The sequence below is a fragment of the Borostomias antarcticus genome (genome assembly GCF_949987555.1).
Source record: "Borostomias antarcticus genome assembly, chromosome: 2".
NCBI lineage: Eukaryota > Metazoa > Chordata > Actinopteri > Stomiiformes > Stomiidae > Borostomias > Borostomias antarcticus.
Genome location: NC_140235.1, coordinates 6,874,403 through 6,900,453, shown reverse-complemented (window position 1 = coordinate 6,900,453; position 26,051 = coordinate 6,874,403). Strand labels below are relative to the sequence as shown.

Genomic DNA, 26,051 nt, shown 5'->3' with positions numbered 1-26,051 from the left:
TGTTGAACACAGAATACCACGCAGGTTCCAAGGCCTCTATGGCTAGATGATATCTCAACAACATCATAAATGCTTTGACAAAGAATTTGGACAGGAGTGTTGCCTTTCGTGTGGGTTGTCAAGACTCACGGTCAGTCTTTCTGCTGTAATTTGAGTAGATCTTGACACAAACATCCCATAAATGGTTCCCGATGTGGGAGGGATGGTGTGTGTGTGTGTGTGTGTGTGTGTGTGTGTGTGTGTGTGTGTGTGTGTGTGTGTGTGTGTGTGTGTGTGCAGGTTCAGGTGAATGTTGTGCGCAGTTACGCACCAGTCCTTCCAATAATTCAGGGCTGCTTCCAGCGACTGCGGTATCAACCCTGGGGGTCCTACTAATCACCCCAAAATACCCCAAAGAACGCTAAAGTATATCCCAAAGTACTCCAAAGTACCCCAAAGTGTACCCCAAAGTAGCTGAAAGTATACATCTAAATACCCCAAATTACACCAAACTACCCCAAAGTATACTCCCAAACACCCCAAAGTACCCTGTGGTTGTCTTCAGTGTCTGCACGATTTCTGGTTGGAAGCTTTGGGAAAGTCTTCCTCACAGAATATTGATTCACAGTTGTCCTCATCATCTTGACCATGTTGTTACCTTTGGGTACTTTGGGGTATTTTAGAGCACTTTTAGTATACTGTGGGATTCTTTGGGGTACTTTGGAGCACTTTGGAGTAGGTAGTTTGGGCTGATTAGTAGAACCCCTACAGGGCACCATCTGTGTCTCACAGGATCCAGATGAAGCCAGACTGGTCATGCTCATGTGGAGCAAGCCAAGCAGAACCATCACATGAGCCGCCAACATGAGACCCAGCAAGCACATCGCCGACAGAGCAGTGAAAAAAAGCTAAAGGGAAAAGCCAACCATGGAGTGCTCTTCTTTCAGCTGATAGCAAAACCCAGGCTGTTGAGATGACTCACCAGAGAGGCAGTGTGCGTCAACACTAACATTGGTGAAGGGGCCGGAACCAGAAGGTCATCCAAGTACGCCAGTACTCTGATGCCCTAATGACACAGCTGTTCCAACGCTGTCTCCACGCATTTAGAGAAGGTCCTGGGGTCTAGTGCAAATCCGAATGGTAGTCTGCAGTACTCGTAGGCCACACCTAAGAAGGCAAAACACAGCTACTTTCAGTGACATGATACTATCGGCACATGGAAGTACGCATCCTTCAGGTCTAGGCTCGGGTGAAAGTCACCTGGCTGGAACGCTTCCAGCAGGTGCCTTACCATGAGCAAGCGGAAAGCCCGTCTTCTTGGGCACAAGGAAGTAATGGGAATAAAACTCTTCTTCCATCAGCCTCGGTGGGACCACTGTCACCGTTCCCTTCGACACAAGCGCCGTAATCTGCCATCAGAGTCGTGGCTTGGTTGGGGGACAACATCACCATCATCTCCAACAATCCTTGGAATAGCTGAGGATGACAATGCAACTGTATCGAGTACCCTTCCCTCAGTATGTGTGCCAGCCACTTGGATATTCTACATTTTTCTTGCCAAGCAGCATAGCTGTCTGAGAGCGGGGGTGTGGACAGCTGAGCCATGTGCGCCAGGAACCAACCGTACTCTCATTTGGCCCTGACCACCACCGGACAGCAGAGAGATTCCAGTGTCGCTGTCCCAGTTCAAGGCAGGCCCCCCTCAAAAGGGGCTTGAGGGAACGCCTCCTTCTGAATGCAGAGGATTCACCAGTGAGGGGATAAATGGAGCCGCTGCTGGGATAAATGGAGCTGAGTGTCCAGCTGGAGAGCACCTAACTCGGGGTGCGCAGGGGCAGCGCGGTCAGTGGTTACTTCTGTTGTAACCCTAGCCTCGGTATGCCTCTGCGCCCACCGACTGGTAGGATCCCCAGCCAGTGTAAGATCACGGTCAGCCTTCGCCCTCACCGTTGAGGGCATAGTAGGCGGCACCACTCTTTAGGTCCCATAACACAAGTCTTCGTAATGGGACTGGCAAAGTTTTTCCATACACTCTGTAACACCTAGCTAAACTTGAGGCTAGTGAGCGGCAAGCCGCAGACATAGCAACGTCTTGAGATGCAGATGGTTTGGCAAGAAATGAAGACCTGTGACTACCGACGCGCAAAAGAGGGACTTTATTCAAAACTTCCCTAGAACAAGCGCCTGAGCCGTCACTCCTAACTGAGTGTGTTGGGCTAACAGCAACTTGGAAAACAAAGGAACAGTCTGACATCTCAGTGTACTGTCATTGCATGCACCTCTTATTTCCCCACTCCAGTGCAGCTCCAGACAGTCTGGCACGGTACACTGGATTTGGCTGGGTGCCGGGATGGTATCTGGGCTGAGGCGGAGGCTGGTACTCTGGATGCGGGGCAGGCTGGTATGCTGGCTGGAAACTGGGGTATCTGTAGGTCAGCTGGGGAGCCAGTCGAGGAGCCGATGTCGTGGCCAGAGGAGGGACTGAGATGGTCATAGGCTTGGTTCTTTGAGCTCGCCGGTGTGGTGACGAGGTGGTTGGAGACTGCAGGGGATGGTGACGTGCCGCTGGTCCCTGTGCCACCGGTGTCAAGAGGTGCCTTGCCAACAGCTGCTGGTCTTGTTCCAAGTGCCAACAACGCTCCAGCATTACGGACACTGCTGATCCAAATAGCCCCGTCCTGCAGAGTGGGGAGTTGAGGAGGATGTTCACACTCCTTCAACCCCGTCAAGGAGAGCCAGAGATGGCATTGCTGGAGAATCGAATTTGCCATCACTCTCCCAGTGCAGATGGCTCCAGTTGCTTCGTACACCTCCGCCATCTGTTCAGCTGTCAATGGTCCCTGTTCCACCGTTATCTGGGCAATAGCCAAATATAATAGTGATGACAGCACCAATGAGTCCCCAGCACATAGTTCTTCTCAGAGAGAACAACCGTGCCCCTGTCCTTGACCGAGGAAAATCTTGGCAGAAGGATCGCATAGGGCCGCCCTAAACCAAACCGCAGACTTTGACCGTCATGGGGGCTTCCTCTGTCTGCAGAACCATCGGAATCCTCATGGTCGAAGTCAGGAGAGGAGGCCTGAGGGGCAGCCCTGAGGGGCTGCTGTTCGCAGGCAACGCTGTTCTCTTCTTCTTCCTCCCCGTCAAACTCCCGGGCCTCCAAATCAGAGGCATGGATCGAGAGAGTCGACTGGTGGTGGAGTAGCGAAAAAGTAGCGGCTCATTCTCTCTCCCGGCAGCAGGAGAGAGCACACATGGCACAACGGGACGGTGGCATGCGGCGGACAAGTTGTGCTGGTCCACTGCTTTGGCACCACAGCAGCATCGCTCCCGAAGTTGAGACTTCGGTGGGGGTGGATGGCCCGTGAGCGCCAATGCAGGGCTGAAGTTGCTCATCTTCATTACCTCTTGACTTCTTCTGGTCCCCGTCGAAGTTGAACGTTTTTGTGAGACGATTGCCGGGCTTAACACCCTTATATAGTGGCACCTATGCTCTGATTGGCTGCAAGTGCATGCATTTTCTCTTCTTCAGTGACTTTTGGCTGGCAACGTAGGGTAAATCACTAGGAGCGAAGCGTCCTGTAGGGCAGAGCTCCATGAAATAGAACCAAAGATAAAACGATAAAACCAAGGTAGCCTACACTCTCAACAAGTGGACAACAAAAGAAAAAGCTGGGAAGACAAATGTACAAGATGGCACAGAAAACAGCACAGTGACAGCAAATAACGAGCAGACAAAGAACTAAAGGGCTGGTGAACATTGAAATATTATTGGATTTCTGACTGATTAATTAATGAGGTTTGATAATGCCCACTTGGTAGACGTCACAGTGAAAGTAATGCTCTGAGGAGAGTGCATCCCTGATGAAGATGAAAGCTGCTCTGAGGACGAAAGATAATTGGATGTGGAGTTACGTGTAGGCTACAGTGAAGTCTCCTAAGAACCTGACAGGAGACAGTTGCAACAGTCGGTATTGATTATTGCTGTCTGCTAAATGTCTGCTAAATTATGAATCTAAAAATGTACTATGCTTTAAAACCTATGAAATATCAATAGTACAAACTCTCTGAACTCACTTAAATAAACAAAGCCTATGCCGACGACTAGAGATTGAGAGAGTAGCCGATAGAGTGACCCTTACGTACAGGGAATACCCTTGGGATGCCCATGGTACAGTAGGGCTACTAATATTACTCTTTGGCTTTAGCACTAGATTATGCTCTCAGTCACTTGTTAGAATTGATATGCACTTGTGAGTTCTGGTGAGTAGTAGGCTAGTAGACTTTATTTCAATATATAGGCCTATACAACACAAAGCTGATACATAGAATTTAGCTGTTAGGGAAATGACACCTAGACAAAACAGATGATGTAATGGACATTTGAAGAAGCATGACCAGCAGGAGGCAATAATGCAACGAGGAGGATGCAAACTGCCGTTAAACCCAAGAAAGAAGAATAAAGTAGGTTAAGGGGCGTGCATCCATGGGGGCTGACGCCCAGTAGCCTAAATGAGGAAGTTGGCAGATTTTCTCAAACCCAGTTGTCGTCTGAAACCTGTTTAGCTATACTTTTGCTGATGGAAATGTTAAAAATTAAGTTAAAGATCTTGTCCCTCGTTGATTCCATCAAATGAAGGATAACTTTATTTTTTGAAGCTTGGGAGGATTCTCTAGTCAACCTGAACAGGTAGGTGCTGAATAGGCTGGAATCTGTTTTAATTTGCACTGTAGCCTAGCGGTGACAGTGGATAGAGTTTCAAAATAGCTTGGCTGTGTCAACCCATTCCTTCCATACTAAATCGTTCTGCCCACCTCCACCTCGGTTGATTTATGGAGTGCGTCGAAATCAATCCACATCAGCATAAAGTTGTGTTGTGTGTGTGTGTGTGTGTGTGTGTGTGTGTGTGTGTGTGTGTGTGTGTGTGTGTGTGTGTGTGTGTGTGTGTGTGTGTGTGTGTGTGTGTGTGTGTGTGTGTGTGTGTGTGCGCGCGTGTGTATGTGTATGTGTGTGTGTGTGTGTGTGTGTGTGTGTGTGTGTGTATGTTAATATTGTGATTCTTAATTCTGTATTAATTGTGGTCCGGAATTCCTTTCAGGTTATGGCTCTGTTTGAGAACTACGTTGTGCTTTTGGAACTGAAGCATTTACATATTAAGGAGAAGAAGAGGCTGAAGTTGCAGATAACAGATAATGGGGGCAACATTTCCTATGTGGTCAATGAGAAGGTCAGGTGCATTTTCTTTTGCTTAATTGTGTATGAATCCAATTCTGTAACAATTACTAATTGGAACAATTATTACATTGTACTATGTTATGCTCCCCCTCCATGATAGGGACTAGGGAGAGGGGCTGATGTAACACATTTAATGCACACCGGTGTCTGGGAAATGAGGATGGCGGGTGCAAAGAGAAAGACATACCCAACTACAAATGCGATAAAACCCAAAATAGGTTATTTATTATCTTTAACAGAAAGATTACTTGAAAATGATCAATAATAACAGTAATAATAATGAACTAGAAATGGTGCTCAGAGAGCACAGACTTCCGCCCCTGACTGCATTTTGCATGCTCGTGGACCCACCCCAATTCAGATCCACTCCAGAATTTAGGTCAACGGCTAACAACAACAACAAACCAAGAAACGGCTCATGGACCCACCCTGTGATTCGGATCTGCTCCAAAATTGAATGGGTTCTAAATTGGCCCATGCTACATCCTTCCATCGAGTTTGATGAAAATCAGTGCAGTCGTTTTTTGCGTAATCCTGCTGACGGATGGACGCACGGCACCAAAAACATTACCTCTCGCCCTGCGCTGTCGCTGGGGCGGAGGTAACTACTTCTAGGTGCAAAACACCAACCTAAATTGCTACACAGAAAGGTGCAACACCCACTCGCCCTGACCTAATGTATAACAATGGGCTACCTATGTGATGAGGTGTACAGTATACGGTTTCTTACCTCGCCCTTCTCCACAATGACTGCTGGAACTGGAGGGGATCACGGGACAAAGCAAAAGCAAAAAAACAAACACCAAACACAACAAAAGTAGGCCTACAAACAAAACAACCCTTACCTGCTTTGCACAGGAGACAGAATAGGTGACAGATCATCTTCTGGTTGGACGATTAGTTGGTGGACTGAACACAACGACAAACAACTGGGGAAGACAGACCAGAACAGAAAAATACTGTAGGAGGCCTAACATGCTAAATTATTAATGCTTTCTTCAAGATTGGTTTATGTTTGCCTTCTTGTGAATCTCCCCACAGTGTACTCTCATAGTGACAACTAGCTTATCTAGCCTGAGCTCCAAACGGTTGCAGACGGCACAGAAGTACAACACACCGGTGGTGGGCGTGGAGTATGTGCCCCGCTGCCTGGACAAGGGGATACTTCTGCCTTTAGAGGAATTCATCCTGGCTCCCTCTCTCTCTTCCACTCATTCTCTCTCCACACCCGCGCCTGTCCCTTCCTCTCAACAAGGTATTGGACTACTACTCTGTGCTCTTTGACCCTTACAATTCACAAACCCAATAGTTTGATTTGCGTTTTCAGAGACAGGTCAATGCGGGCTCAATATCTCAACATTATTTATCACAATGAATGCAATTTCCCAGGTTTACTGAACTTTGGACATTGTGCTGTACACAAACACATGACACACAATACAGAACAGAGACATACAAACACCCTTTTGTCGATGGACTTTAACTTTGTGAAACCTGTTAACATTACAGTTTGTAATGTCAACATTACATTACTGTTATGCTTTTGCATTCTCCTACAAAGTAAATTGTGGAGTGCAGCGAAAGTTGGCACAAAGTGTGCGTGTGCGTGTGTGTGTGTGTGTTTTAATGGTCATTGCTGAGTCTACAGCATGATTATGATTTCTGGCGACTAGTAGTTCTCTTGACTACCTACTGTACGTTGAATGCACTTACTGTAAGTCGCTTTGGATAAAAGTGTCTGCTAAATGACTGTAATGTAAATGAAGTGTAATGTTAACTGCAAGGGTCTTTACTGACAGGGTGTGTGACATAGTTCATGACAATCAATGGTCTCTTGACAAGGGTGTGTGACACATACAGTATGGACATTCTAAAACTGACACGACAGAGGGTGTGTGTGTGTGTGTGTGTGTGTGTGTGTGTGTGTGTGTGTATTAGTTTTGAAGGTGATAAAGAAGCCATTGTCAGAGCCTCTGAATGCTGTCAATCAGAGCAAGGGGGTAGGGAATCCCCAGAAGACTGGAATCTACCTGGGCAAGTTTAGGTGTGTACAGCTAAGCTATCAATCATCTTTAGACATCATGACCTTAAAGTCGCACTGAAATGAAAAAAGCATTCTGTCCCATTTTGGTTCACATAATTGGTCATAGTGTTCACCTATTCAACGATGTATGTATGTATTTTGTTGTAATCTTATATCAAAGTATATAATTTCTTACTTCCTGGAAAACGGTAGGTCACGTGCAATGACGACAACTGGTACCTTAGATTAGATTAGGCCAATAATCTCACGACATCCACCCGTCAATCAGACAACAGGTACCTTAGAAGATTAGATTAGGCCACGACATCCACCTGTCAATCAACGCTATCCTTCTATTGAATCTGTCTAAAGTTCTTAAAACCCGTCAACTTGTGAATGTTCCAATCAAATTCCTCTAAACATATGTCCCACCCTCATAGCTTGTTTGCATCAGAAATACGTCAAACTAGGGAAGTTAGATGATCTCAAACATCTGTTTCAGTGCGACTTTAAATGTTGTGTTTATTTTGAGGGCAGCAACTCTGAGAATCTACAGTATATGGTATGGCAACATAATCCTGTCATGACATCTCATTGTAAATGTTATTAGGGTGTACACGGAAAATGACTGTGATCTTCCAACCTATCCATCAAATTTCCAAGTGGCCAAGTATGCCATTTTTGAAAAGGTAAGGCTTGATTCCACTTTGTTTGGAGAGTAGTTTCCTTCATCAATGTGTCATTTCCTTTATCAATCATGGGTAGTGTGAGTTATGTTCTGCATTATACTGTGTGTTTATAATTATAAATATTGAAGCAATAACTCATGAGAGGCTGTGGTATATGGCCTATATACCATGGCGTGTGCTGCGGTCATAGACACGAGGCGCAGACGAGTGCCGTTGACCAGTACAACCCATGGTATATTGGCCATATACCACCACCCTTGAGTGAGTTATTGCTTTTAAACAACAGTAACATCATCGGGAAACATTTATGGGATAAATACCTACTATTTTCAATGTCTTAATATTGATTTTAGCGAATTCCGCCAAGAAGGGTAGTTCATAAAACTATCACGTTGCTATGGAGTTTCAAAGCGACAAACAATCAGCCCTAGCAACCAAACTAATGCTTCTGACCAACCTAGCTAGCCATGAGCGGAGTGTAGCCTACCTTCGCTGCGCAACTGCACGTTGCAAAAGTGGTGATGATAAAACAGAGTGGTAGGCTACAGGACAGATAGAACAACTCAGAATTGACATTGAATGTTTCCATTTTTCTTGAGGAGAAACCGTAATGTAACCAACAGACCGTTAGGCAATGAAACGTTTTTACAGGCAGTAATTGGCATAGTAATATTTCACATAGAACAATAAAGAGGCTTTGCCCGTGGTATATCGTGGCATATACAACGGCTCTTAACCAATCAGATTGCGAGGTCGGAACTACCCGTTGTATAATGTATGATAATACATCGTCCTTACACTTCTTTCTAGACTAACAGCTTTACTTGGTCAGTGTTGGAGCTGCAGAGTTACAGAGGAGCGAGCGAACAGCAGTACCGTGTGGTACGATCCTGGATAGACGACTTTGGCGCTAAGGTGAGGGGTCATCGCCAAAGGTGATGGGGTCACAGACATGACAACCACCTGGATATCCTCTGTGCTATAACATACAGTCTAGATTACATATGCTGATGAAAATCTTAGCGGGTTGTACGATTCCTATTGCTTCATACACTTTATTAATATAAGTAAATTATACACAGGTACTTGGGTGAACTATCTCTTTAATATGAGTGAAGTGTAAGTTCTCGAACCTCTGTTCTGTTTTACCAGTCAGCTGCAGTGAGGGATAAGCTGGTCTTCTGTTACACCTCAGAGGAGGCCATGGATGTCTATCAGACCCTCTGGAAGGAACTGGGTTTCAAAGGGCTCAACCTGAGGACCTCTCTCCCCCCAGAAGCCCCGGATCTGGGCTCCGCCAGTCTGCAGCAGGTTAGACACAGTTGGAGGAAAACAATAATAATTCCAATAAAATTTTAATAGTCTGGTGTGAATATTGTCAGCTGATGGCGGAGCCGGAGAGGTCGGACTCTCTGGCTGATTCGGTATATTGAATCGGCGTCAGCCATCGGTCCATTCGCACTACTGTACTCTCGCACATGCTCAGAACAAACTGTGCAGATGACGTGTGAATGACGTAGACACACCCATGAATATACAGACAAATGGTGTGCTACTGATACACATATTAACGCACAAACACACTTGACTTAATTATATTTATGCACAAATATGCACTCGGCTGTGTGCAGAGACACACCTCCAGGTGCAGAAACATTCTTACTAGTACAATTGTACACATAATGGATATCTGCATATTAATATGCAGACTATAGGGAAGGCGGGCTGTTTTTGACGTGTGCTGCGTGTTTGACAGCTGCTGTTGGAGGAGAAGCTCAACTGCTCAGCGCTCTCACAGGAAGTGGGCACGTTCGTCGAGCTGCTCTGGACAGAGGCGCTCGGTTGCCTGGGCAACATCCTCAAGATTCCAATAACCAGTATCAGTCTCAATGATGTAAGATTGTGATTGGCTCTCAGTCTAGGAAGAAAGTGTGGAATAAATGTGCCTCTAAGAAAGGCTGAGCTGTGTGTGCGTGCGTGCGTGCGTGTGCGCGTGTGCGTGCGTCTGTGCGTGTGTGTGTGTGCGCGCATGCTCAGTGTGCGTGTGTGTCTTATTTGTTTGTACTCGTACTCATGTTGTTCAGTGTTTGCCATTATCCAAAGCGCTGTGCTGTTTTGTCCCAGGTGAGCCGGGGGGAGGGGCTTCTGCTGCAGGTGCAGAGGATGCTGAAGGAGGGGGCTGGCGCTGAGGGGGTCTCTCTGGGCGCTGAGGTGGTCTCTCTGATGGAGGAGGTCTATACCCTGCTGCCTCACAGGCAGCCCTGCCCTCCCATCAATGCCAGGCTCATCTCCCAGAAACTTGACCTCTGTCAGGTACATGTGTACACACACACACACGCTCCACCTTCTCCTAACCTGTAAAGCCTGTACACCTACATGTAGATATCCCTGTTTGATACAACTAGTAGGCTTAAACAGAAAACACTACCTGGTTAAATGCTGTTTACATGGTCTCTATCCTAGTTAATGAGAGATGTGCTGAACGTGAGTGAGGTCACACTGGGAAACCCCACCCCTTCCTCTTTGGGGAAGTACCGTGCCCTGAGGTGCAGCATTGAAAGAGTTCCCCCGGACAGCCCTGAGTTTGCATGTGTTCGCAGTCTTCTACAGGACAGGTACTACTTGTTTTTGAAATTGTGTGTTTCCGTGCGTGTGTGCGCGTGTGTGTGCGCGCGTGTGTGTGCTCGCGCACATGTGTGCGGAGCTCAGCATTTCTATTTCCCTCTTTCAGAGAGGTGCAGATCCTCCAGGTGCTCCGTGTTGTCAGAGGGGCGGAGCTACAGATATTTAGGGAGGAGCTTGGGAACGTGAAGCCCCTCCTCCACGCCTCCAGCCCCAGCAGCTTCGTTGGGATCCTCTCTCGGTGAGTGAAACACACACACACACACACACTAGATGAAAACATTGGTCTGATGTAGTTAGATGATATGTTTGCCCTTTGTGTGGCTGACCTAGTTATCCCTCTGTCCAGTGGTCTGTTGCTGCCCAGGGTTGGAGTGGAGCATCATGGGATTGAGCGAACAGACATTGGGAACTTGGGAAGTGGAATCTACTTCAGCGATGCAATGAGGTTAGGTTACAATAAATTAGATTTGTCTGCTCTACTATACTCTGTAAACGTCATACAGAATACTGGAAGGTAAGGACACAAACAGAAATTGTATGAAGCAATAGTACTATTACTCACTGTGTGAATCGTACCAGTGTGTTAACCAGGCTGAAAACCAAGGGGGACAGAGCCTTTGAATGTGTAGCCCCCAATCTCTGGAATGCGCTCCTCCAGGACTTAAGAATCTCTCCCTCTGTGGACATTTTTAAGGGACTTCTTAAGACCCACCTGTTCAAGCAGGCTTTTGGACAGCCGTAACTGACTTGCCTATGTTGTGTTTTTCTTTGTATTTTACTGTCTTTTTTGTGTAGTTTTACTCATTGTTTTCCGACTGTCTTTTTTTACCTGTGAAGCACTTTGTGACCCTGTGCTGTGAAAAGTGCTATATAAATAAAGTTTTACTTACTTACTTACTTACCTCTCTGTGTATTTGAATAGTACCAGTGCGAGGTACTCTAAGCCCAGCGTGACGGACGGCTCTCGGCTGCTGCTGGTGTGTGATGTGGCGCTGGGGCGCTGCAGACACCTGCAGAAGAAGAACACCGGTCTGAGTCGCGTCCCGGAGGGCTACAACAGCGTGCACGGGGTCCGACACACCCCAAGAACCCCCTCCCAATTCGTGGTGCGTGTGTGTGCACTTGCTTTACTGCCTCTAATGTGTATGTACACGCATAATGCGTGTGTGTGTGTGTGTGTGTTCTACTAACAGGCATGTGTGTGTTCCAGGACGATGAGTATGTGGTGTACAGCCCAGAGCAGGTGAGGCTGAAGTACGTGATCCAGTTCAGTCTGGAGAAGGACCTGGTGAAGGACTTCCAGCCCTCCGTAGACACCACCTCCTCTGAGCTGCCCCCGCCCCCCTCCACCTCTGACCTCTGTAGGTTCACACCACACTAGACCACACCCACCTGAGACACACTCACTCTTTCATATTAACCAAGTCAGACCTAGTGGTCTTATAAGATCTTGCAACTGTCTCTGTCCTGTCTTGAAACTAGATCCAACTACATCAATATAATGTAGCCCCCCCCCTCCCCCTTATTCTTTAAATTTTTTTTTTACTTTATTTTTGTAACTTTATTTAATTCAGTATTTTATGATTATGTTTGATGCTTATTTTGTTCAATTTTGTTACGGAGATGAGTACCTCTGTGGTTGTCATGTGTGTGTTTATTATTGTGCAAAATCAATAAAAAATACTTTGAATAATATTAACCAAGTCAGGGATTGAGCCCTGCACTACGGGGTTTTGGCTACAGTATGTGATACTACCTGTTACTTGAACTTAAAGAACTTGAAAGTAGTAGTGCTATATGTACAGTATGTAATGTGCTATGTACTGTATGGATATATGAATTTTTTAAACATGCCTGTGTCTCTTTGCAGGGTCCATCTGTGAGGAGGAAGTTGTAGGCATCTGTAAGAACCCCCTGGATGATGTCACAGCAGGGCTTCTGGACAGCACCGGACAAGCACTCCCCCTAGAGGCCGTCCACGTCAAGTGCAAGCTGATGGATTTGCTCTCTCAGGTATTGTAACTTTGAGCTTCTTTATCTAGGGCCATGCTCCCGATATTAAACACACGGTAACAGGAAAGTGAACCCAAACAGTGTGTTGCCATTTAGCCATATTATGCGGTGGACGGTTAGTGACTTTTAGAAAACAACATAGTGGATTAATTTGATATTGATGGTACTATTTACAGATTAGATGAATATGGTGTAAACCTGGTGTAAACTTACTCTAAAAGTATGTATTCAGCTATTTCAGAGGAGTTGTTGAATCCTAACTTGCACATGATGAGAACATGTGAAGAACAGCAGTTTAGATCAGCAGAGCTATACTACTAAATAATGTGTCATAGCTGAGTATGCTGGAGTTGTGGTGCTCATTGGATTAAATTGGGACTTAAACTTAAAGTTTGACTATTTGTCATAATGTCATAATTAAAATGCAGAAACAGCCTCTCTGTCCAACATGGTTTGATGATAATAGAATGAACTGTAAAGTAAACATTATGCCAGTTTTCCAACCCTGCTGTATATCTTTCCTATTGGCTACCAGGTCATCGTCTTCCAGAGGTACACCAATAAGAGCACAGTGCCAATTGAGGCCAAGTACGTCTTCCCATTGGATGATTCTGCTGCTGTGTGTGGGTTTGAAGCATTCATCAATGGGAAACATGTTGTAGGGCAGGTAAAACAGTCTCTCTATATATGCTTCCTCTTTATGTTCACCTTGAATAATCTTTTCTCTGTTTTCACTAGATAATTATCAGTTTTACAGGAATATGTATTTTAATAACCTTGCTTTAAATGTAGCCAACAGAAACTAGTTTTAATAGTTTTTTTTCTGTATGTGTGCTTAGCATCACTGTAGAACTTTATTGTCTATCCTAGGTGAAGGAGAAGGAGCAGGCAAGGAAGGAGTATAAGCAGGCCATAGAGAAAGGCCACGGAGCCTACCTGATGGACCAGGATGCACCTGTACGTCCTGCTGTCCGTCTCCCCTCTGGCCTGTGTTTCCCAACACACATAAACACACACGCACATAAACACACACTCACAGACATTTTTTTGTGTCAAACAAGATTTCCTCACGGCCTATGTCTTCACTAGAAGTTGGTTCCTTGAGCACTGTCTGTTCATCCTTTAGTAAATGTGTGATAACGATGATGTCATCATTCTGCGCCCTCAGGATGTGTTCACTATCAGTGTGGGTAACCTGCCTCCAGGTGCCACCGTCCTGATCAAAGTCACTTTCGTCACCGAGCTGGTCGTCAGAGATGGCTCTGTCATGTTCTCATTGCCGGGGAGCGTGTCTCCATGGCAGCAGAGTGCAGCTCTCAACCAGACGACTCAGGTAGGCGGACCCTAAGCCCCATTGTGAGTGTCAAAACGTAACTGTTTATCATTCATTCAGTGCCATGTAAATCAAGTTTTGAATAGAATAGAATGTCTTTATTGTCATTGTGCCAAGGTACAACAAAATTAAATAAGCCTCAACTTGAGTGCACTGGACAACATACTGTACAACATCACAGTGTGCGGACAACATCACAATATACAGACAACATCACACAATAAGAATATAACATCACACAATAAGAATATAAATACAAATATTGCACTGGGATAAAAATATAAAATATAGAATATTGCACAGGATGAAATATTGCACAGTAGTTACTTATTGCACAGTGTGTGTGTGTGTGTGTGTGTTCGGGGGGGGGGGGGGGGGGGGGGGGGTAGTGCATGTTGGCATTCAGGGTGATCACGGCTTTGGGGAAAACGTGTAATAGTTTGGTTTTGAGGATGGGAACGGCGTGTAAGGTTGACTAAGTGTTCCTGTGTGTCCATCTCTGTCCAACTACAGGGGACTGTGGAGAAGGTGTGTGTGACGGACATGGAGACACAGGGGTGAGCTGCTGATTGAAGGACGTTTACCGTTCCTCTATCCTCGCCTTGAACCTTGACCCGCCATACCACTCATATCTATTGTTTTTGACTGTATTGTATAGTATGATAATGGTCTCACTTCTCTCAGGGAGTTCACTCTGGACATGTCCATCCAGATGCCAAACGAGATCATCGACCTGCACTGCATCACACATCGAGTGAAGATCAAGGTGAACGATGCCTGAAGTTAGATCTTAGCGCTGTGGCTGTGTCTTGTCGTGCATGTATCTGTGTCAGCGCGTTCATGCGTGTGACATCGACGTGTGACATCGACGTGACCCCAGGGTGTGTTGTGTTGACCGCAGAGGACCGACTGCCGAGCGGTGCTGAGCACCCTGCCTGGAGAGAGCCTGGGCTCGGACGGCTTCCTGCTGTCCCTCGGTATCGCTCAGATCCACTCGCCCCGCATGTGGGTGGAGCAGCACCCCAACAGAGACAGCCAGGTCAGCGGATCCCTCCGCCTCCCCGACGCGTTCAATCGCTCCTTCCCCCTCATCTCCGCTGGGTTTTAATCTGTCATTTTGCCTGTCTTCCCTCCCACCACCTCCTATCTGCTCTAATGTATCCACCCCTCCTCACTGTCTGTCTGTCTGTCTGTCTGTCTGTCTGTCTGTCTGTCTGTCTGTCTGTCTGTCTGTCTGTCTGTCTCTCTCTCAGGTACTCTCACTATTTGAAATGCAGAGTAAATCCCACTGCCTCTCAATCTCTCACACTTACTAACTTTAAAGTTGTTTACTTCCTAAATGTATTTTCTCTGGCTGGAGCAGTAATATTATTCTATCTCTCTCTCTCTGTGTCTCTCTCTCTCTCTTTCCCTCTCCCTCCCTCCCTTCCTCCCTCTCCCTCCAGGCCTGTATGCTGGTGTTCTACCCAGACTTTGACTCCAGCTCCAGCTCCAGCTCTGACGAGGTGGTCGTCCTCTTGGACACGTCTGAGTCCATGAGAGGAGAGGCGCTGCAGAACGCCAGGAGAATCGGCCTGCAGGTCCTCAGAAGCCTGGACCGCAGCCTCAAGGTCAACATCATCGCCTTCGGCACAGGTAACATACTCCACTAAGGCAGTGACCCACTAAGGCTGAGGCGGGGCAGCTAAAACAGCGTTGTCGGGGCTTCAAAGCGCTGTGCATCCTCCCTCTTAAGCACCTATTGTATTCTATTCTTGCACTTTGCCTTCAGCACTAGATTATGCTCTTAGTCACTTGTTTTAGAAAGGAGATGCACTTGTGAGTTCTGGGAAGTAGTAGTACTTGGCTTTTCCTACGTTAAATGCAATTATTGTTAGTCGCTTTGGATAAAAGTGTCTGCTAAATGACTAATGTAATGTAATGCTGCGCTCGAACGCTCTCAGCAATAGACTGAGATCTTGAGATCTGAAAACACACAAAGATGTCACTGATTGTACAGTTTTCTGTTCCTAAGTTTGTGTGAAAATGTTCTTGGTATGTTTGTCTTTCAGACCAGAAGGAGGCGTTCCTCTCTGCCCAGCCCCTAGCGGAGGCCCTGCATCCAGCCAAGCAGTTCCTCATGGTGAGAGCCAGACAGGCCCAGGAGCCTTCAGGAAGGAAAGCACAACAAGATTAGATGCTATTTTTATAGCAATCTCTATTATTTTATCATTATTATTTATGCAGATTAAGATTGCAGCACTTAGAATAGTAAATAGAGTAAATTCTCTAAACAGCTGCTGAGTGTTGTTGAAAAGATCCTCAAATTGTTGCAATTGGAATAGTCTCTCTGTTCTGTTCTGCCTTCCTCATCCTCTGGTCTAGAATGCTATTTTTGACATTTTTTCTCTCAGCCAAAGGGTAGCATAATAGGCTATACTGTATGCACAACTCCAGTACTTCCTGAAATTAGACATGCTTCTCTATTTCCTGTCCTACACTATTGGATGAAGTGATTAATCAGGTGTGTCTGACTGCAGCACAATGATCAGGCACACCTGAATAATAATTTCATCCAATAGTGTAAGACAGGAAGTAGAGAATGTCTAATTTCAGGAAGTACTGGAGCTGTGCATATAGCCCATTCACACAAGAATAAAAGGCAGGGAGTCTAAGGTAACAATCTCCCCAGGCAGACAAGCAATGCAGCAATACAGCAACACAATGCAAAGCCATAATGGCAACACAGCAATACAGTAACATTAAGGGGTGGTGGTGGGCCACAAATCAACCAGCATGGTAAACACCATAGCCTGCGTGCGTGCGTGCTCGCGTGTGTGCGTGCTTAAATAGGTGCCATAGTGGAAAGTAGCCTATGAGATTTGACATGACACATGAGTTGAATTATGTGCATCAGGACGCACACTGCACACACACTGCTGCCTGTTTCCTGATAGAATCAGCTCTGCTTTGCTGCACTCCATTAAAACTAGGCTACTTAAATAGTCTGATGTCCTGTGATCATACGTCACAATTATGAGAACAAGATGTGGTCAGAACCATATATTATATTATATGGCTCTAATATATCTTCTAGTATACATCTCTAAATATAAGTTATGGTCAGTTTTGGTTATCAGAAAACTCACCAGAAGGACAATATGCTTTTGAAATAATATTAGCCAGTGTGTTGTTAACCTTTTAACTGTATTACTGGATCAAATTTAATGGTTCTCTTCCACAACAAAATGGCTGCTGACTGCACTGTGGTGGGTTGAGACAAACCTGGCCTCCGTCCACATTTCATCTTTCTCTTCCTTCCTTTTATTTCCCTTCATCTTCATCTCCTCACTTTCTGAATAACTGCAATTATCAATGAAAGATAATTAAATACAATTGTTTCAATTTGGGCACTCTAGCGTGAAATATATTATTGTGTTAGATTCCGTCAAGAAGAAGGCAGTGCTTAACTAACAGCGAGAAGAGCTGCAATCATTTTTCTCCTGGATCAGATTTTACTGTACAAACAATAAAACTTTTAAATGTCCTTATGTTTCCATAACAATCTGGAAATAGGTAAATATTCCATACACCGCAGTCAGAGTTTGTTGATATTGTGACTGTACTAGTCCTTATTCCACAAAATCTTTAATAACAGTACAGCATTGGCTCATATTCTGCCTCATTTTCTTTTTCCCCCCCTGCTGTTAGTCCTCCCCACCAGTAGGGGGCAGCACTGACCTGTGGAGGCCCCTGCGCAGCCTCAGTCTGCTGCCTCGGTCCCAGGGTGTTCGGAACCTGCTGCTGCTCTCCGACGGCCATGTGCAGAACCCGACTCTGACCCTGCAGCTGCTCAGAGAACATGGCCATCAGCACAGCCGCCTCTTCACTTGCGGCCTCAGGTCAGGGGGCAAAGGGCGAGGCAGGATTAGATAGATAAGGAGCGTAACGTTTCTTCTACCCTACTTCATAAGAAATGGCCTCATTCTCACTTTCTCATGGATTTAAAAGCACTGGATTGGTGTAAGCCAGGCATTCCCAAACTATGAGGCGGGCCTCCCCTGGGGGGCCCCAAAGAAATTCAGGGGAGGCGCGGAGGGATGGTCAGAAAAAAAAGAAGGAAAAAAATGTTTTTTATTTTTAAAATGTCTGTTTTTTTATGAATGAAATGTGATTATAAAGGTCAGAAGATCTAAATAAGTAATGGGAGAGATGTGTACTAAATGTGTGGATAGTGCAGAGAGCCTCACCCCGCAGGCATGAATGTATTGTGCAAAAACGTTAACTAGCAACAGGTGCCACCGAGTTAACTTCGCTGTGTAACGTTATGGGCTAGCTAACGCTGCCTTGCATAATGGACAAATTTGGGGGGTTGGGGGGGCGCGGGTGTATCACTGTTTTTAGAGGGGAGGCCCACATTGATGGAGTTTGGGAACCCATGGTGTAAGCATACGCTAGAGGGAATGTTTTTTTTTTTTTTTTTATTACACTACTCCATTTCAATTAAATTCATGAGAGTGAGTGGATGGATTCTCAGTTTTCAGAGAGGTTAAGAAAAAATTAACTTGCAATTTCAGAATCTATAGATGTTTCCACCCTCTATTGACACATAAAGTCACTGTGCAATGTGGATGTAGGAATTTTAATTGTGGGAGTTTGACGTCTGTGTTTGTCCCCTCAGCTCGACAGCCAATCGGCACATGTTGAGAGCCCTGGCCCATGCAGGGGGCGGAGCCTATGAGTATTTTGACACCAAGACAAAACATAACTGGACAGAAAAGGTGAGACTGAGAACCAATGAGAGCTGCCGTATCGCCTTCAGTCATCATTGGCGATAACCTGGTTCCACAGTTTGGTTTACGAAAAAAGATTCTGCTTTTAGTGTTGGTGCAGGACAAAAAAGTAGCAGTTACAGAATAAGAAGGTCTGTATAACAGCTACTGCTCCACCTTTTGATTCAAATTGATTCATATAATTTGGTTTGACAGACACTAGAACCACAGAGATCTGGTCAACCGAACGGGTGTCAAAACCGTCAAATTGAACATTTTACTGTAACGTGACAAAATGACTAGCAAAAAACTTTAGCATACTTGGTCATTTGATTGCAATTCCAATGCCTTTCTGATTGTTTTAGAGTGTGTTTATTGGTTTATTCTGAGTGTTAACAAAATAAATATTCAAAATATAAATATTTTGTCAAATTAGTGTTGACGTCACTTTCAGAGTTCCGAACATTTCAAAGATCCGAACAACCCTCACTCCCGATGGGTTCGGATCTGAGGTTCTACTGTACTACTGTACTTGGAACTCTTTACAATGGCTTGCATTAACTGATGCTAATGCTAAGAGAAAGTGAACTAGTGTGAATTTGCTTAAACTATTCCTTTAAATACCTGTTTCTCTGCATTCCAGGTGGCGTCTCAGGTGAAGCGCATGGCATCTGCAGGCTGCAGCTCTGTGTCTGTTAAGTGGCAGCAGTTCAACCCAACAGCGCCCCCTCCTGTTCAGGCCCCCACTCAGCTGCACGCTCTCTTCAGTGACTGTCACACCCTCGTCTATGGCTTTGTGCCACACTGCACCCAGGTATACTGGGATGGGCAGGGGCGTGTGTGTGTGCGTGCGTGCGTGCGTGCGTGCGTGCGTGTGTGCGTGTGTGCGTGAGTGAGTGCGTGCGTGTGCGCGCGTGTGTGTGTGTCCGTCCATCCATCCGTCCATCCGTCCATCTGTCCGTCATTTGTCTTTATCTGTGTTGCGGTAGGCCACTCTTCTCGGTGACCTGAGTGGGCAGGAGATAAAGACCATGGTGTCCACCTCTGAGCTACAGAAGACCAGGGGCACGGTAAGACCAGGAACCACACACACTGCCTAGACATTATCAGCTCTCAGCCGCAATACAGAATATGCTGTATGATCACGGTGTGCGTGCATGTCTGTGCGTGTCTGTGTGTGTGTCTGTGTGTGTGCGCGTGCAGTTCCTTCACAAGCTTACAGCAAGGGCAGTCATCAGGGACTATGAGGATGGCAGTCTGCACACCAACGAAGCTGAACATGAGGTGTGTTCCTGGACCCTCTGACAAGCAGTCTTATCTGGTCTTACATAAACCAGACAGACAGGACAACAAAAAGGCACAGTCAGGACTAATGAAGTGTTCTTGGGTCTTTCTAATGCTGTATTCTGATTTTTTTTTGTGTTTTTGTGTGTGTGCACCCAGGGGAAAAAAGCTGAGCTGAAGTCCTTCATCATTGAGCTGAGCAAAGATTTCTCTATTCTGTCCCAGTTCACCAGCTTTGTGGCCATCGAAGAGAGGGTATTGTCTATCAATCACACACACACACACACGCATAAACACTGACTAATACTGTTTATTATTTATTACTATTTATTAACCGTTATTAATACCTTATTAAATAGCAGTTCTATTGGTGGATCAAGAAGAGGAAGAAATTGGAAACAGTTAATCTTCAAATAGTCATTTTTTCACATTGAACAACGCTATCATACTGTATGTTCAGAAAATCCATTGATGCGATCACCTCCCTCCATTTCCCAGGATTCAGAACAGCCAGAGGAGTACTTCACAGACATCCCAAAGCTAATAGCAGAGGAGGACGTTGACTTCCTGCCTTACCTCAGCTGGGAACAGAGGGAAGAGCTGGAGGACATTGACCACCTACCTCACCTCAGCTTAGAAGATGGGGAAGAACAATTAATGTCATCATCATCACAATTAATGTTGCAAAGTTATATGATGGATGGCCTCACGATGGAGTGGATGGACCATATGGCGGAGGAGGAAGAAGAAGTAGGTCACAGTGCTCAGTACAGTTCCATCTCATACGCCCATCCCTCTCCAAGTGAGATAATGGATGATGAGAGCGACTCCTTGGTTGATGGTCTCTGTGGAGGCAGAAGTATGTTAAGCGGAAGACGTAAAGCGAGAAAATTGTCGAAGAAGGCCGGGGAACCTGTCAGTGTAGGGCAACGCTGGTACAGCAAGCTGAAGAGTCCAGTTGCCCTGAGTTACTCAGAGGGTGTTGGTCGAGAGCGTGAATCCACTTCACTAATTTCTTCATTATCTGCCTCGTCATTCAACTACCCTCAACCTGCTCTTTCTGCCCCTCCCCCTCCTCCGCCCCCTCCTGCCCCTCGTCTTCCTCTTTCTGCCCCTCCCTCTCCTCCTCCTCCTCCTGCCTCTCGTCTTCGTCATTATGACCATTTTCTGCCTCCTCCTGCCCCTCATCTTCCTCTTTCTGCCCCTCCCCCTCCTCCTGCCCCTCATCATCTTCTTTCTGCCCCTCCACCTCCTCCTGCCCCTTGTCTTCTTCTTTCTGCCCCTCCTCCGCCCCCTCCTGCCCCTCATCTTCCTCTTTCTGCCCCTCCACCTCCTCCTGCCCCTCATCTTCCTCTTTCTGCCCCTCCACCTACTCCTGCCCCTCGTCGTCGTTCCTCTCGTTGTGGGAGACTCTTGGGAGACTTGGGAGACCATCCCCTAATGATGGCAATGGATTCTGCTTTTCCCCTTCCTCCTCCTCCTCCTTCTGCCTCTTGTCGTCGTCGTTCCCCTCGTTGTGTTATTTCTGCCCCTCTTTCTTCTCCTCTTCCTGGCTCTTGTCCTCCTCAACAGATCTTGGAAGAACTTGGCTTTGGAGACTTGGGAGACCATCCCCTAATGATGGCAATGGAATCTGCTATTCCTCCTCCTCCTCCTCCTCCTCCTCCCGCCTCTCGTCCTCTTCATCCATTTTCCTCTCTACCTCCTCCTACCTCTCATCCCTCCTACTATCACGGACGTTCCTTTAAAAGGCTCCTCCTCCCTTCTCCCTCCTCCTCTCTTTCATCTTTACAAAGAGACAACAGCGCAGGTGTCTCTGCATCTCTGCATCCTTTTTCCCTTTCTCCTCGTCGTCCTGCTCCTTCTATACAACATGTTACCGAAGCCCGTGTCAAACACAACTTAAGCCGTCCATTCCATCTTGCTGCTTTGATAGAACTTGACAGGGCAGCTTTAAACTCAGCGGTTGCACCCACACCCATTCCTACCGAAGCCCACTCTACGTTCTCACCTACCGGTTCCTCCGCCTTGGTTCTCCGTTCTACTGAAGATGAAGTCCGCAGATCGTCCGGTTCTCTGTTTGGGCCCAGAGCCGTTTCATCACCCTTAATCCAAACTGGTGGTTTATTTGACCAAATATCACGCAGGGGCCCTTCAAATATTTTTTACCCTTTCCCTCCCGTCTTGGGCTCAATGTCGACCCGTCTTCCGAATGTGCTCGACCCAGCAACAGGGTTCAGTTTTGGGTCAGTACATTGTGTCCCTCAGAGAGTCTCTGCCAGTGTTCTGATCGCACCCTCTGTTCAGAAAGCCCGGGCCGTCAGGCCATTTGAGACAGAGAACACTGCTGTCCTGATGGGTTCCAAAAGTTCATTTCCTCGGGGGAACCTCGGAGCTCCTGCAGTAGAGATTCGACAGCAAATGGCACCGCCATGTCTACAGCCCCTCCCATCTCTACAGCCCCTCCCATCTTTGGGGTGAGCATCATTCAAATGTTCCCTCTTTGAATCTCTCTTTGGTTTCACTGGAATTTTTCTAGGACATTTGTCATGTTTGTTTGAGGTGTGGTATTCAGTGTCTTTATAATGGTATACTGTAGTGATATTGTACTGGTCTTGGTTTTGAATTCAGGAAGGGCATTAAAATGGTGAAATGGCCGGAGATCTTCATCAACCAGCACCCAGTAAGCACCAAAGCCATTTATTTTTCTATAAACCACTTATGCTATTAAACACATGGTCTGTTTTCCATTCTCATTTACTAGAAAGGTTGCCATTTGAACTGTAGATTATACAGTACTTTTTAAATTACAAAGAGGATGAACTCTTTCATTTTGCTTCAACGCCCACATGGGTAAAGCTCCTGTTTGTTTGTTTGTTTGTTTGTCTCAGGGTGGTTATTGGGAGTGCTCCACCATGCTTGGTGCCCTCCTAGGTGTGGATGTGGATTTCTTCGCCAACGTCTTCCTGAAGAACAAGGGCATCTGCTCTCTAGGTACAGCAGAGAATAGGGGCCTGCAGGGCTGTGTGGTTAGGATAGAGGCTAGGCTAGGATAGAGCCAAGGCTAGGTTAGAGGCTAGGCTAGGTTAGAGGCTAGAATAGAGGCTAGGTTAGAGGCTAGGATAGAGGCTAGGTTAGAGGCTAGGATAGAGGCTAGGATAGAGCCAAGGCTAGGTTAGAGGCTAGGCTAGGTTAGAGGCTAGAATAGAGGCTAGGCTAGGTTAGAGGCTAGGATAGAGGCTAGGTTAGAGGCTAGGCTAGAGGCTAGCATAGGGGCTGGCCTAGGTTAGAGGCTAAGCTAGGATAGAGGCTAGGTAAGAGGCTAGGATAGAGGCTAGGCTAGGTTAGAGGCAAGGCTAGGATAGAGGCTAGGCTAGGTTAGAGGCAAGGCTAGGATATAGGCTGGGCTGGGATAGAGGCTAGGTTAGAGGCTAGGCTAGGATAGAGGCTGGGCTAGGATAGAGGCTGGGCTAGGTTAGAGGCTGGGCTAGGTTAGAGGCTAGGATAGAGGCTAGGATAGAGGCCAGGTTAGAGGCTAGGCTAGGATAGAGGCTGGGCTAGGATAGAGGCTGGGCTCAGTGAGGACAAAGGAAGGAAGAATGTGCTCCACTCTCAGTTAAGAGGTCCTGTTGTCCTGGGTCAGCGCCTCTGCTTCAGTATGTGTGTAATTTGTGGGTTCGTGTATTTGTTGCAATTATGGTAGATGTTGTTGATATGAGGTGGTCTGTGGTGGCCTGATGCGTGTGTGTGTGTGTGTGTGTGTGTGTGTGTGTGTGTGTGTGTGTGTGTGTGTGTGTGTGTGTGCGCGCGCTCCCCCCCCCCTGATCAGGAGTGAGGGCTCATGCTGACATCCTGAGGATGGTGGCCACTCTGCTGGTGCTGCAGCTGATGAGGGTCAGGAGACTGAAGGAGGGGATGCTGCTCCTCAGCCTGTTCCGCCTGGAGGACCCTCCCAAACCCCGGTACCGTACCTACGGTCATGTGTGAGAGATCTGTGTGACCGTGCGTTTGTGTGTGTGAGTGTGTGACTGTTAGCATATGCTTCTGAGGCCAGGATTACATTCATGTGTATTTGAACCGCAAAAACGATCCACAATTACACGGGCAACTACAACGACACGACTACAACGCAGCTCTGGATTTCTAGCCCAGGGCGTATTCCAAGGCCTCTGGATTTGAGGGTCATTTTTGGCCAGGGTAGTGTAATAGCTTGGCGCAAACGGAGGGAAATGTATCCTTTTTTGGGTGAATGCGCATTAGTGTACTCCAGGCCTGAGGGTGTGTTTATTTGTGTATATAGGTTTGTCTGTGTGTGCACATGCATGTTGCTTATATTCATGTACTTTCTCCATTCAGCAATTCCGTTGAATAAGTGCGTGTGCACCCCTTAGGTCTGAGCACTGGCAGGCAGTGAGGAAGGCGGTGGATTGGGTGTGCTGGGCAGACAGGCAGTACCCGTGTGTGTGCAGCAGGCTGGAGTTTGGCAGGGACTGGGAGTCCTCCACACGCCGCCTCCTCGGCATCGACCCCCCACAGCCCCCCTCCCCCTTCACCATCCATCCCCACACCCCCCCTCTCCCTTCACCTTCCTGAGCGGGTGGAAGGTTCCGTTGACCCTGTGATGACCTCCTCCATGGATCTCTTAAACAAGAATACACCATTATTCTATAAGTGTATAAGATTAAAGATCACTTTTACCTAACACCTGCAATTATATATTTATATATATATATATATATATATATATATATATATATATATATATATATTATATATACAGTGTATATATGCGTGTGTGTGTATATATATATATATGTGTATGTGTGTGTATATGTATATGTATATATATATATATATATATATATATATATATTTTTTTTTCTTTTTTTTTTTACCAGGGGAGCCCATTGAGACCAAGGTCTCATTCATTTTTAATGGTGCCCTGGCTACAGAATAAAGCATACAATATATAAAACAACAACATCAATACAAAATAAATACAAAAATATCATACTACATTTACACATTAAAACTGATCAAACTAAACTGAAAAATTAAAAACATACGCAGACTTCAACCTCAGCCTCATTTAACATTTTTAAACCTGCCGAAGGGGACTAAAACATCCAATTTAAAGGTTTCTTGAAACTCATTCCAAGCTCTAGGGGCACAATAATTAAAAGCAGTTTTTCCTAGTTGGGTTCTGACTGGAGGAACCTCTAGGAGTACCCAATCCTGGTACGTTGTTTGGTGATGACTAAATGCTAATCATACGTAATTCACTCATGCATTCAATGTCATATGCTAGAGGGTAATTTGTAATTGTATCAAATCAAACTTTATTTGTATAGCGCATTTCATACACAGAGGCGACACAATGCGCTTTACAGAGAGCAGTGGGGGGATGGATATAGGTCCCACCCCTACATATTCCAGAGGGAAGCAAAAAAAACAGTTCATCCAGGGGTCAGAAAAGTGAGCTGTAAAAATTATTTCCTGACATCTCTCAATGAAACGATCGAGAAAGCTCCTGGAAAATGTTGGTCTATTGGCTAAGAACATATACAGAGCAATAAGCATGGACTAAATACTTCATAGGAGAGACATGATTATCAGTAGAGTATATAAATTGTGACAGATGTTGCCTATATGGTACTGTAGGCCAGTATGTGTTAAATATCCTATTATAGACTACAGGGATAGCTAAGTGAATCATATAACAAAGCACAATATGCAATTAGCAGACGGCTCAGAAAGAATGTAGACTACAGTAGGTCTAGCGGCTAAGCAGAGGTGGGGAGACAAAAAGCAGACAGCCAAGAGTATCGTACAGCACATATCAAACACAGTGGGCCCGAACATAGTGGTGCTCTTGTACAAATGGTTTAGGTAAATGCTATTGGCTACAAGTTACAATGGTCAAAGTTTGGTATTTCACTCACACAAGGTGTTGAAGTCAGGATTTTGCTGCTACATAGACCTACATACAGTAAAACAAATGAGCTTTGTGGCCAAGACCATGGAAAATTTAAATGTATACAATCACAAATCCACATGTTGTGACAGATACTGTACAATATACAGTACACATTATGGTATTCATTATATTTTGATTTAT

At 45.9% G+C, this 26,051-nt stretch overlaps 1 protein-coding gene across 1 annotated transcript; it reads left to right on the top strand.

The window, feature by feature from the left end:
- Positions 1-5,081: 5,081 nt before the first annotated feature.
- On the top strand, positions 5,082-24,526 carry parp4 (poly (ADP-ribose) polymerase family, member 4; the record flags this gene model as incomplete). Its single annotated transcript, XM_084461438.1, has 34 exons — positions 5,082-5,207; positions 6,257-6,470; positions 7,154-7,259; positions 7,849-7,927; positions 8,738-8,842; positions 9,080-9,238; positions 9,684-9,821; positions 10,052-10,240; positions 10,391-10,542; positions 10,659-10,790; positions 10,899-10,997; positions 11,475-11,658; positions 11,763-11,913; positions 12,423-12,565; positions 13,101-13,232; positions 13,436-13,522; positions 13,734-13,898; positions 14,412-14,455; positions 14,583-14,664; positions 14,800-14,937; positions 15,344-15,533; positions 15,950-16,020; positions 17,589-17,779; positions 18,559-18,658; positions 19,293-19,463; positions 19,639-19,719; positions 19,853-19,933; positions 20,093-20,188; positions 20,432-20,683; positions 22,241-22,410; positions 22,565-22,616; positions 22,825-22,927; positions 23,763-23,895; positions 24,325-24,526. 34 exons carry the CDS (start codon positions 5,082-5,084, stop codon positions 24,524-24,526), a joined length of 4,518 nt encoding a protein of 1,505 aa, XP_084317564.1.
- Between the last annotated feature and the right edge of the window lie 1,525 nt (positions 24,527-26,051).